Here is a 13,855-nt window from a genome sequence, read left to right on the forward strand (position 1 = left end):
AGGGGTGCCTTCTTCAAGCTCCCTCCTGCAGGCGATTCTGAGAGGGAATCAAAGCTCACAGACTGCCGAGCGCTATGGAATGGGGCTACCTGCAGAGAGGAGGGGTGCCTTCTTCAAGCTCCCTCCTGCAGGCGATTCTGAGAGGGAATCAAAGCTCACAGACTGCCGAGCGCTATGGAATGGGGCTACCTGCAGAGAGGAGGGGTGCCTTCTTCAAGCTCCCTCCTGCAGGCGATTCTGAGAGGGACTCAAAGCTCAGAGACTGCCGAGCGCTATGGAAGGGGGCTACCTGCAGAGAGGAGGTGTGCCTTCTTCAAGCTCCCTCCTGCAGGCGATTCTGAGAGGGAATCAAAGCTCACAGACTGCCGAGCGCTATGGAAGGGGGCCAGGGTCACTGCCAGCACCAGAAGGGTGTCATGAGGCCCTTATGCATATGTCCATCACTGAAGGAGGGGCTCCCACTCCTCCAGAGTGTATTACATGGAGATAACAAGCTGGGTTGGGGGCTGGTTTATATCAACTCGATGATGTTACCTGCTTAGTGGCTGTTTTTCTGGTAAATCAACAGTATGTGGGTACCAGGGACAAAAGCTTGCATGGAGATCCAGATATCAGGAAGCCTAAGGGTTAAAACACCACATCATCTCAAGTCAACTATGACCTCTGTGTATAATATCACACTGTACATCGCGTGATCATCATGCATCAATGATGCCATCATAAAGTGCAGCAGACAAAGGTCTTATGAGTGAGAGCATCATCTAGAGAGTGAGGGTATCAAGAGTGAGTGAGGATTCCTTTCAGCGAGTGAGGCACCTTCCAGTAAGTGACAGAATCTCTCGGATGGAGAAAGAGTGGATCAGCCTACACTGATCGTGGACACCTGCCAAGGAACATTTCAGAGAGTGTATCTTGGAGTGATGAGGCTGCAGTTCGATCGCACTATTGGAACTCGCGTCATGAGGCGGTACTCTCAAGATGGTGAAGCTTCTTTTATCAGGCTTTGGATGTTTTTATTGTGTTTCTATCATGGTGTCCTGGATCATAAGGCTCCTGTCACTTAGGTCAAAGGGAACATCACAATCCAATAAACGTTTATCCTTCTTGAAATGAGAAAAGACCTACACCACCATCCTCAACTCAAGGCTTGAATTCAGCATCTCAACAACTACTGAGACGCCAGCGAAGACCATTAACTGCATGGTTACTGCCCCAAAACACCCCTATGCTGAAGCCCATTGCATGACCTCTCGTCAGAACATGAAACGACATGAACCAATGTTGTGTCACCACCTTGTAACTAGACTCACGCCAGATCTCAACATATCGCCTTTCACTAGGACATCTAAGGACACAGAATCATCACTGCGTCATCACCTCTAACACTAGATTCTAACATCTCACCTTTCACTAGGACGTCGAACGACACAGAGTCATCGCTGGCATCACAGATATACTCCCCAGAGTCCTCCAATGAAGCATGAGGCAGGATGAGTATCCGTCGTAGGCCGTCCACCTTCAAGTGCAGATTTTCGGATTCATCCACCTCCAGCCCATCCTTGAACCAGCGTACCACGGCATTTGCACGGGACACTTCGCACCTCAGCTCCACGTGCTCCAAGGTGAGGAAACTAAGCTCTGCAGCACGACTTGTGGGGTAGGTTATCCTCACCGGAGGCTCTGGCCAAGCAATGTGAGCGATAGAAAAACAGTAAGTATGAAATCAGACTCACACAAAAACATTACCTTCCCATAAACTTGGGTCCAGCTACGGCGCCTCCTGTGGTGCTCTACAAACTATCTGTGATTGCATCTTTAACATTTTAAACGTTAAAGGGTCACTGCCAATAAGATGTTGACAGATATTTGACGGGCGGTGTTCCGACAAAATATTGTGTAAAAATAAGATGCGACAGAAATATTGTGACTAAATATCAGGATGTAAAGAATGTCCTGGATCAGAATATAAAACAGAAGACTATCCTGTTTTTAGGCATTCAATATTGTTTTTTTAAACTAAAGTTGTATATAATATTTTAAATATAGCTGTATATAATATTGTTTTTCAGTTAGTTTAATAAATGTTAGTTATTTAAGTATTGTAAGTTATTTGTTTTCTAATAATATCTGTGTTGAATTTATTATCATATATGTTGGGAATTTTGATATGAAATGCATTTTTAAATGTAATTAGAAATTGATAATTTAGTAGCGAGATGTTGGTTGGTAAGTTTTTTAATATGTAATTTTTGTTAAGATTCTAACTCATGCTTTATTTATTGTACTTATTTGATATTCAAGTATGCAAATTAGTTGATTATTTTAAATATTTGCTGATTTTTTATTAATTGTTAATGGGTGTATCACACATTTATTTTTAAATTGTGTTCTTTTTTACTTATCAATAGTATATTTGTAAGTGTTTTATTTAATTTTTCATGTTTTATTAATAATTTACCATTTAGTTTTTTGTTTACTAATTTCAATTGTTTGTCAGTGTTTATTTTAAGGTATTAGTGTGGGAAGGGTTTTAATTGAAAGCATTTTGCTTTTTTTCAATAATTTCAATACATTTTATTTTACGTGTAATATTACATTTGTATCTATCAAATTAAACTGTATTTGTTTTACATTTAATGAATATGGTTAATGTTTTAAAGATATTTTAAAAAATTGTTGATTGGGAATGAAATACTAAATCTCACCCCTCCAAAATTAAATACTTTCCCAACTGTTGCTCATATTGTATTAGGAATTGCAAATCCAACACTTTCCCTACTGTTGCTTACACTGAAGTGGGAATAATAAATCTGACCCCTCCAATGTCAAACACTTACCCGACTGCTGATCAAGTAGGAGTGGGAGTAGTAAACCTGAACCTTCCACGCGTAGTTCTTTTATCAAAATTGTTTCAAATCATTATTATTTTTTTTATATATAAAGAATACAATCACAACTGTTGTTACAGGGTTAGCCTAGATGAGTAGTAGTCGTTTATACATTGGTGTTAACATAGCTAGCCTCTACTTTTGTATTGTGAGAGTGAAAGAAAAGTAAGTAGGGAAAGACAGAAAAAAATTAGTGGTGAAACAAAAGAGAAATAGGACAGGTACGGAGAGAGAAACATTCACTGTACATTACACCTGACACACTCTCAGAATCCTGAAGTCCGCATGCCGGCCCAACCGGACTCTATTAGGGAACACCTCTATGGGTCGGGGACCGATCCATTGTTTGTGCATAACAGCTGTTTACGGGGGTTCATAAGAGTCAAGGTAAGTGTCAAGAGCTTCCCATGGTGAGTATTGTAGCGCAATATTGTCCGCTCCTCTGAGATGCGTGACCCAGTTGATCCAGCCTTTGTAGCTAGTTTTGCTTGTGCCTTTCCAGTTGGTTAGGACCATTTTCACAGCTGCTGTCAGTAAAAGATCCATTAGGTCCTTATCTTGTTCCGATCTCAATTCTGTACGTATAAATGCCGAAGTGAGGGTGGAGAATTCCATTGCTAGTTAGCAATCAAACATATCGTTAATGAAGTCAAAGATTTTCCCCCAGAATACCTCGAGTGTTGGACATTGGAAGATAAGGTGTGCTAGGTCCCCCTTCCCCGTGTTACAGTTCCAGCAGAGTTCGTCCTCCCGGAGACCCAAAGAGTAAAGGCGCGATGGGGTCCAAAATGCCCTGTGAAGCAGCCAAAATTTAGTTTGTGCTAGTACTGGGGTAATCTTATTACGCGAGGCTGAGGCCCACAGAATTGCCCATTCCTGTTCGTTGAGTGGTGTGTTAGAATGTTTATCCCAATAGGCGACATTAAGTGTGGTGGATTTGGGGCGTAAGAGTTTGTAGAGCTGCAAGACTCGGTGTCCTAGTTTGTTAATGTTTGACACGTATCGGAAGATTGAGGGTTGGGGGTAGAAAGTTTCGTTTTTGATAAAGCCGCTCTTATTTTCAGAAACTTATAAAGTTCGATGTCTTTTAGATGGTGTCTAGCTTTGAGATCTGAGAAAGTAATGGGGTATTCCCCATTTTCGAGTTGATGCAAGAAATAAATACCTTTCTCTATCCAAGTATTGAAGGTAAGGCTTTTCCCTTTGTACTTAACCTTGCTATTTGCCCAAAGTGATTCTATCTTGGACCCTTTGATGCTAACCTCCATCTTCTTGTCTACTTTTAGGAGTGCGATTTTTGTGTTTTTAAAGATAGGTTTGGATGCATGGGGATGTGTGTTTGCTGTTAGAAGGGCCAGTGGGCTCAGGTTTTTCAGGATGGCCTTCTCTACCTGGAGCCATACGGTATGTAGTTGGTTGGCGGGGAAACCCAGTGTGATCCTTGTTTTGCAAGAAAGGCTAGTTAGAACAACCTAAAGTCTGCTAGGTTTACCCCTCCTTGGTTTTTATCCAGTCTCAGTTTCCAAATGCTTATCCTTGCGTTCTTTCCGTGCCAGAGGAATTTAGTGAGTGTTGGACCCGGCCTCGTGGCGTGGTCCTTAACCCCCCTGGACTGTGGCCGTTCCCCGCCCCGGCCTTCACGGGCCACCCGTCCGAACTGCTCCAAGGCCCTTCACCTGGAACTGCACGAGGTCGCATACCCCTCGTGGCTCCACCATCTTGTTGGCATCCACGTCACACCGTGCACCAGCCAGCACGACCCCGCTCAACCCGGCCTCAACCCCAGCGAAGCCCCGACATCGAGGCACCACGAACTGGCCAGGGGGGGCCGCAGGAACCATTCATCGCCCCCGGCGGAGGACAGTATCGATGGGACCCCCAACTGTCCTCCCCTCTCGAGGTGTGATCGCCCTGCAACTCCCTTGGGCCTGGCGCCTCTCCTGCTGGGCGTCTGGCCACCTCCACCCGGCCTCTCCGCCCCCACCGGGCGCCTGGGTCCGGACATCAAAGGGCTCCAGACCTATATCTGGAGCGACCCCGCCACAGATCGGCAGTTGTATCCCGGAGTCGAGAGCCCTGCTGATTGAATCGCGGCTGACCCTACGGAGAAGAACTCTTGTCGGAACCATCACGAGCCCTGCTGACTGCGTCGCGGCTCCTTCCTGTGAACCCTTTCTGAACCACCTGGAACATCGGAGCCCTGCTGACGCCGTCGCGGCCCAACCTCGCTGAAACCTCCCTCGGAGCCCTGCTGACGACGTCGCGGCTCGAGCTGAGCAGAAACCATCTTGAGAGCCCTGCTGATTGGATCGCGGCTCTCCACGAACTGTACGCCAGAGCCCTGCTGACGCCGTCGCGGCTCGACCCCTCCGAGATCCGGAGGTCCTCCAGCTTGAGGATAAGAACTGGGCCCCAGGTACCCTCGTACCGCACTCTTGCCAAAGACTGTCCCGCTACCCCTACCCTTCCAAAGAGACACTGAGACTTTTGGTGGATCCCTCGATCCCTTCGTGTAAATATTGACCTCGTAACCTTTTTATTGCTGATAAAGAATTGCTTGTCTGGAGACAAGCTCCTTGAGTCCTGTGTGGTGGTGTTACTGTGCTAGTACGTGATAGGAGAAGGATCTCTCAGGAGACCTCTCGGCGGCGCTCGGCTACTTCGTACAGGGTGAGGGCCCCCCCCTTGGTGGTCTCGCCGACTCCTCGGGGTCCGCCTTCCAACAGTGAGCATGATATCGACTTTCCAGGGGAAATCGTCTGAGTAGGAGTGGGAGCATGCTTATCAGGTAGTTAATCAATGGGGTGATCATCATTTTGATGGTTTCTATTCTTCCCCACCACGTTATAAATTTGGGGGACCAAGAGTCCAGAAGTTTCTTAATTTTTTCTAGCAGTGTCTTCTCATTGTAGTGTAGTGTGCTTATTAGGTCTCTACCGAAATATATGCCTAGGTATTTGAAATGTCCCGTCTGCCAGGTCAACCCAGAGTCCCCCATACCGTCTTTCGTGCAGTGAATGTTTAGCGGTTTACATTCAGATTTGTCCTTGTTTAGTTTATACTCTGATAGTCTGGAGTATTCTGATATCGTGGTCATCAGTGCCCCGATTGCGGTCTTCGGCTGTTCCGTTACAATCAATATATAGTCTGCGTAGGCGGCTAATTTTACTTCGGCTCTGTTGATATCGACCCCTTTTATGCTAGCGTTTAGCATTATGTCTTGGATGAGGGGTTCAAGGACCAGTAAGAAAAGTGCCGGCGACAGTGGGCAACCCTGTCTGGTTCCTTGTTGCAGTGTAAATGGGTCAGATAGTGTGCCATTAACTGTGATACGGGCTGAAGGGGCACGATAAAGGGCCATTGTCATCCGTATGAAAGCCTCCCCCAAGTTGAAGGCTTGCATGCAGCGCTCCAGGAATGCCCAGGAAACTTTATCAAAGGCCTTCTCGGCATCTAGTGCTATAGCTACCCCCGGTTCTGGTTTAGTGGGCACTTGTTCCAAAATGTGGCAGAGAAGTCGGGTATTGTCGCTAGACACTCGGTTGCGCAGGAAACCAACCTGGGAGTTACTTATTAATTTGGGGAGGACTGTATTTAGTCTGACTGCCAAGATCTTGGCGTAGATTTTACAGTCCACATTGATGAGTTATATGGGTCTGTAGTTTCTTGGTGATAGGTGGTCTTTACCTTCCTTTGAGATGACTATTATATTTGCTTCTGTCATGGATTGGGGCACTTCTCCCTTATCTGCAGCCTGGTTATAGACCTTTTTCATGTTTGGTTTGAGCTGGTTTATGAAGGTCTTATAGAAATCAGCTGTTTACCCGTCTGGCCCTGGGGCCTTATGTTTTTTTCAGTGATTTGACTGCCATTTCAATTTCAGTGGAGCTAATTTCCTGACTTAGCCTGATTGTGTCTTCAGTGTTTAGCTTCGGTAGCCTGATTCTGTCAAGGTATTTTGTACAGTCCTCTTGGTTGAGGTTCTGGTCATTTCTGTGGAGTTCTGAGTAGAACTCTTGGAATGTCTTGAGGATGTCTTTGTGTCTTGTGTGGGTTTTATTGTTTGAGTCTGTGATAGATGAAACCGCAAACTGGTTGCGTTTGTGTTTTAGGTAGGAAGCAAGAAGTTTCCCCGCTTTGTTGGCTTTGTATAGATTAAGGGCTTTGCACTAGTTGAACCACAATCCTGCTCTCTCGCGCAGGATTTTGTTATATTCATATTTGTTCTGTGTTAGTTTTGCTAGGAGCTTATTGTCCTGTGTTGCATTTGCCTGGGCTAATTCTAACCTCTTGATCTCCTGTTCAAGTTGGTTTAATCTCAGGTTTGTATTCCTGTTTATTTTTGACTTAATTCCAATTATTGTGCCTCTGACCGTTGGATTTTAGGGAGTCCCATAGTGTGCTGACGCTAGTCTCCGGAGAGTCGTTATGGCTTAGGTAGTCAGTTATGGCCTCCTCGATCTTTTTTTTGTTCTCGGGGTCTGATAAAACTTCACTGTTAAATCGCCACATCCAGGGGACGGCTTCGTTGTGGCACCTGCTCAGTTTTAGACTGATGCATGAGTGGTCTGATACTAACCTTGGCGCTATTTCGGAGTGTTTGATTAGATGTTTGTGAGCGTTCCCGAGATAAGTATGTAGTCTATCCTGGTGTAGGAGTTGTGTAGGTTCTTGTAGAAGGTGTAGTATCTAGTATCGGGGTGTTGTAATTGCCATGCATCTTTGAGATCGAACTTAGAGCAGATGTTTTGTAGTGTAGCATGCGAGTTAGTGGGATGGTATTGACAGGTGGATTGCCTGTCTGTTATGTGTTCCAGTGGGATGTTAAAATCCCCCGCCACAACCATGAGTTCGTTTTGGGGGAAGCTGTCTAGCGTGCGTGACACCTCCGCCCAGAAGGCTGGGTCGTCTGAATTGGGGCTGTATATGTTCGCTACGTGGATCCCCTCCTCCCCCCTCCTCAGATGTGTTACTAGAAGTCTGCCCTCATGGTCGTGAGAGTGTGAGTATATTGTTATGCTTGATCTTTTGGATCTTAAGGTTATAACCCCTCGCTTCCTTTTGTCGGCTGGTGAGCAAGCCATCTGTGCAATCCATTTGCCTCTGATTAGCTTGGCGTCTGCCATGGATAATTTAGTTTCTTGAAGAAGGACTGTGAAAACTTGGCCTGGCATATGCTGGTCACTAGTTATAGTGGCCACCTTGCACCAGTCCAACTCGACTCTTATGGTAGATAGGTTTAAGACAACCTTTATTGAAAGCTATCCTAGTGGTAGCTGTGGAGAGCAGCCTTCAGGCTATGTCTTTAGAGGAATGTAAAGCAGCTTGTTTTACCTTATAATCTCTTGAATCACTAAATGAAAAGACACCACACAGGTATATATATAAAATATATATGTATTTATTACTAGACACACTCTACTAATCTCTTTATGAGATTAGAAGTCAGGAACATATGCAAATATCAAGGTTTCAGAATAAGTTAAGCACAAATATGGCTGGGGCCCTAGGGGCGTTCCAGACCATATACTAAAAAAGAGGTTTAGGAAAGTCGACTTGCAAGGGGACAAGGCCTAGGGCCTGTAGAATCGCTGGGGCCTCACTAATCCACACAAGGCAGGTAAGTAAAGGACCCATGGGAGACGCGTGCAGTGTGAGAACACAGCCGCGGGTTCCCTATTGATTTCAATGGAGCAAGTCGCGGTTATATTTTTTAAGTTTTAGGGTACTTCTAGAAAGTCTAAAGCAAGCCACTTACAAGGTAAGTAGTTCGAGGGCCAACACCCATAGGAGCACTGGAATGCACAAGTTACCTCACCCAGGGAAGCCGGGTGCATAGGTGTCTTTTGTTGTCGGGTCGCGTCGTCGTTTTCAATGGAAGCTGAAGAGGTTTTGCTGCTTGTGAAGACTGGAGAAGTGTCCGGTGGAATCCAAGCCTGGATTCAAGATGAAGAAGACCTGAAAGCAGAAGGGACAGTGTTCACAGTCACTTGCCAGTGACCCGGGTCCAGGAAGATGGATGCCCACGGATGTTGGGTGATTTCAGGTGATCAAGGGTGTTTTGATTCTTCAGCCACGAGGTCCAGGAGGCATCGACGACGACCAGGAGCTGGATTCGGAGTGTCCCATGAAGTTTGCAGCTTACTGAGGTGTCGGCAACCGGATTGGAGCCAACAAGCCTTGGCAACAGCAAGTCTCATGGAAATTGAAGAAAGTCAGCTGTGCCGACCAGCAAGGTCTGAGGGACTCACCCAGCGACAGTAAGTCAGGGCAGGCCTGGAGCAAATAGGGGAACCCTTTTGTTTGATGAGAAAGTCTTCAGGGGACCCACAAGCCAGCTGGTAAGGGATCGCGAAGACGCCTCGTGAGGATTCGCTTCACAGGAGCCCACGGTCACTTGGGACATGGTAGGCCTCTGATTTTCGAGGAAAATCCTGCTGGATGCTTGGACCACACGTGGTCCAATGCACAAGTTCGTCGAACGTTGTGAAAGGTTTGCACTCGACAATAGTGCACGGTACCCAGGTATTGCTGTTCCTCATCACTCGTGGGGTCCACTTGCCTCAGCTCTGCTGGGGACTCACAATGGCCGTCAAGAAGTCAGGAAATCCACTTCCGGGGCTGCAGGGACTTCGGACTCCAGCGGGAGCGGGAAAGTTTGCAACCGTTGATTCAAGTTTTTGGTGCCTGCCATGCAGGGGAGTCACTCCTTGACTACAAGGGAGATTCCAAAGGTAGTGGAACATTGAAGGTCCAGGATTCTTCTTGTAGAGAGTCGTCCAGGGATATCTGATTTGCAATGGCAAGGTTTCCCTATCTTATACTAAAGGAAAGGGAGGGACTAGCTCTATGACCACTCCTCTGGGAGGATCAGGGGAGTGGGTGGTTATACTCACTTCCCTTTGTCCAGTTTCACACCAGAGCAGGGGCAGGTAGCCCCTGAACCGGTTTGAACTGGCATATGCACAGAGGAGCCTACTGCTCCCCCAGTGCAGGACTTCAAAGCACTCTAAAAGTGCTCCCACCCAGCCCCAATACACTAAATCCTGTGACAGGATGCCTATTGTTGGGCCTCCTCCACTGCGAGTTTCAGTTAGCAGTAGGAGGGCAGCCCAGTGTCTGTGCTGGTGGCATCCATTTTGTGATGCCAGGGCTCTTTCAGATTTCTACCGTGTTTCCACAGTAGGTACATGTCATCCCCTCTAGAAGGGTGGGATCATACTCCCACACCAGTTACTGGTGTGGGGGTATGATTCCAAGTTGTTTGACACCAAACACGGCATGTTTTGATGCAGTCATTCCAAAGTTAGCATTTACCACTAGGTTATAATGCACTTAAGAGTATATGGTTTAACCGCATCCACAAACAGCAGCAGAGAACAAACTCTGCCAGCTGCAGAGGGGTCCTGCTCAGGCAGAGGCACCCCCTCACATTGTAAACCAAGCACCCTGCCCTCAGGATTGATAGGGCCTGCCTTAGGGGTGACTGATAGGTTTATATGTGTGTGTAAGGTGAGATATAGGAACCTATACCTCAGTGAGGAGTGCTAACACTACCTCACCCAGGCTGCAGTAGCAGGCCTGTGGTGTCAGATTTAGCCTGCTTCACAGGGGTGGCATAATACATGCTTCAGCCCCTGGTAGGCCTGTGAAGTACCAATTCCCTTGGTACCTAAAGTACCATATACTAGGGCTCATAAGGTACCACAGTATCCAATCACTAGTGCATCTAATATGCACTCCAAGTTGTTTAGAGAGAACAGAGAGACTGGGGCCCTGATTAGCAGGGACCCAGCCAGACTATAGCCAGAAACCAGTGTTAACATCAGAAAAAAGTGGGGGCAACATAAGTGCAGATCCTACTCTCCTACAAGGACTATTTCTCCTTTAGTTTTGGCTAGGTAGTCTATTATCTTCCGGCGCTTAATAGGGTGATTCAGACCTTTGACGTTGAGGGACACTATGTTGAGATCTGTTGTCAGGGTGAGTGTGTTAAGAGCCATCAGCTATAGTGTGGTGTGGGGGTTCTGTATGATCAATACTCTGGTGTCTTTTGCCTCTCGGGTGCATTCTCACAGAGTGTGTGTCTAAGCTCCCTAGGTGATTCTCTAGCCAAAAACGATTCTCCCGGTTGTGACCGACTGGGCGGTCTCCCACGTGCGGTGGTTTATAGGGTCTGCCAGATACCGTTTGTGGTGAAACAAGAGGTGTGAGATAGAGAAAATGATGAAAACTACAGCAGATAGAAAGCTGAGGACCCCTAGTGCAGATTTCCCCCCCCCCCATTCCCTCTTCCCTGACTCCCCACCCTCCCCCCTTGGAATTACTCGTATGCCGGAGGTGCGACGGCAGGATCGCCGTTCTGCCTCAGAGAGAATTGTTGTCGGGTAGTTGGCGTGCATTAGTCCCATTCAAGCATTGTTATCAATATATAGTAAGCCTTGTTATCTATGATACATACATACAGGCGTTGTGGGTATGGGTTCTATGCAGTCTAAATGTTGAAAAAGGATACAATACTGTGCTTCTAGTGGTTGCTAGAGGTTGGTTTCTTGAGGATGGTCTTTCCTCCTTGTGCTGTTGTTAAGCGCTGTAAGTGATTCTGTTGAGGGATATTGACACCAGGCGATCGAGGTAGATGTTGCATCGATGTTGAGGTAGATATTGGATGTGTTCAGTGGTAGCTATGAGGTAGATATGGTCTTGTTTTCCTTCTTGAAGCCGTTCTCTCAGAGCTGTTGTTTACCCGGTATTCAGCTCCGGCGACGGTCCTCTTGTGGCGGAGTCGGGTGTACAGTTTCCATGTCCTGAGCTGCTGGGCCGTCCAGGAAGTTCGCTAGGTCTTTGGGATCTGTGAAGTGGTTTTTGCCTTTGTCTGTTATCTTGAACTTTGCGGGGGCCACAAATGAGTATTGGATGTTTTTGCTCCTTACCTTGTCGAGCAGGGAAAGGAAACCTTTCCTGGTGTCTACAGTGGGCTTAGAATAGTCTTGTGTGAGGATGATCTTGTGACCTTTCCAGATGATTTGGTGATTTTTTCGGGCATAGTTAAAAATGTCCTCCGTATGCTGAGATCTCAATGGCTTACAGATGATAGGACGTGCTGTTTGGGTTGTTGAGGATTTGTAGGTGGGAATTCTGTGGGCCTTATCCGAATTTCAGGTTGGTGAGTTTGGGGATCAGGTCTTCGAGGAAGGCGGAGCAGGACCCTGCTGCGTCTTCTGAGCCTTCTGGGATCCCTAGTATGCGGATGTTCCCTCTGCGATTTCGGTCTTCCATCTCCTCAGTCTGTTTTTGGAGTGACACGGTAATTTTTTATATTACTTTCACCTCCTTCTTTGAGCTGTGGTTAGAGTCCTCTACATCGCTGATCCTTTGTTCAGCTGCTGCGAGTCTGATGTTCACTGAGTTCAGGTCTGCTCTGACTGCTCCAGTCTCTAGTTGGATCGTGTGGTGGTGAGATTTGTAGTTTTTGCTAAGTCGTGTATGTCGGCTACCTTTTTTAGAATAATTTCTAGGGTGCTGTTGATGTCAGACCTTTGTTTGATCGGGGAGTCCGATGTCACTGGCTCACCTTTGCTCTTCTTTAACTGTTGCTGTAGTCTTAATTCTCTGGCCGCCATGTTTGCTTGTTTGTCTTACTTGGTAGCTTGGTGGGCCTCTGTTATCTGTGTCTCTATTCTATTGCCGCTCCTCTCTCTATCCACCGCTATCTACGTTGTCCGCTTTCGTTTCCCCTTTTGTTTATCTCTTGGCTTCTTGTGGCTACTTGTGGGGGTTTCCCCCTGTAGAGCTACTGCTCTAATAGATCTGGCCCCGTCCTACAGTTCTGGGCTTCCTAGTTCTTGTGGGCTAGCCTGTGTGAGTGGGGGAGAGCCATATACAGCTCTAGCGCTGTTGTCACACTATGGGCCCTTTGCCTCAGCTGCGGGATGAACTCCCTCACTCCTGCTGACCGCTTCAAGCCAGCTCCCACTGTCACCTGAGAACTTGCGTAAGGTTGAAGGTTCTACAGGACACCTTTTCTACCGGGTGATTTGTAGCTCCCCCGCTGGGAGAACCTGGGTTCTCACTCGTTGGTATTGCGCTAAGCGCTCCACGCTATCAGGTCATGCCGTGTAGTTTGTTTTGGGTCCCACTCCTAGATTCCGTGCAGGCGATCCAGCGGTGCCAGGATGCGCAGTGCCTGTACCTCCCGCTTAATCGTTTTTTGGGACGGGCGCCATTTTGGTGTGTGTGCAGGGGTGGGTCCCTGTTACGGTTTAACTCTACGCATTATGGGTCCACCACGTAGCCCTTTTCTGTGCTTTGTGCTTGTAGTGCTTTTATTACCATTGCTTTTAGCCTTGCTTTGTTTACGGTATCTCGCTGCTCCCCAAATTCCTCTGGGCTATTGGGATTACACTGGCGTACAAAAACATGCCGGCTAACTCAGGTCTCGGTGCCTACAGTTGCGGCGCACTGTATTACATATGCTGGTGTTCTTGGCCCCTTAAAATCTCTTGTCTCGCTGTCGTCTATTCCATATCACTTATCCACAGTTTTACCTTGTTTACTCTTCTTGTTGCAGTGCTAACGTGGCGGCCGCCATTGCAGGTGTGTTCTGAGCCCGGCTCAGTTTCCGTTTTGGTTTTGCTCACATTCGGCTAACTTTCAAAAACTTTGACTCCCTTATTGCTACAGTGTCTCTCCGAGGGGTCATGAGAACCCGTTCCTGCCTCTGATCTTCCGGTCGTTCGCTCGAGCCTCCGCAAGTCCGGGTTTTAGGTGAGCTTCTGCCGCTGCGAATAATCTCCCCCCGTTGTGCTCTCTCGCTACGTGCACTCTATCTCTTGTGCCTGCCAGGGACTGTTTGCCGGTGCCTGCTGCCGGTGGGGCCGGTGTTGGTCCCTCCACCTCTCGCACCAATGCTGCATTCGATTCCATGGTTGGTTTCGCTTTCGCTGTGGACGGTGATGTCGCCATTT

The 13,855-nt window shown here is 47.3% G+C and overlaps 1 protein-coding gene across 9 annotated transcripts in view; it reads right to left on the reverse strand.

The window, feature by feature from the left end:
* Window positions 1–13,855, reverse strand: part of OBSL1 (obscurin like cytoskeletal adaptor 1) — a 685,475-nt gene that overhangs the window by 294,342 nt on the left and 377,278 nt on the right. For all 9 annotated transcript variants that reach the window (XM_085650183.1, XM_085650179.1, XM_085650182.1 and 6 more), the window contains one exon: window positions 1,405–1,680. In XM_085650183.1, the coding sequence (XP_085506309.1) occupies window positions 1,405–1,680 (276 nt within the window). The remainder of the gene's footprint in view (window positions 1–1,404; window positions 1,681–13,855) is intronic.

This window comes from Triturus cristatus, chromosome 3_2 (genome assembly GCF_964204655.1).
Source record: "Triturus cristatus chromosome 3_2, aTriCri1.1, whole genome shotgun sequence".
Classification (NCBI taxonomy): Eukaryota; Metazoa; Chordata; class Amphibia; order Caudata; family Salamandridae; genus Triturus; species Triturus cristatus.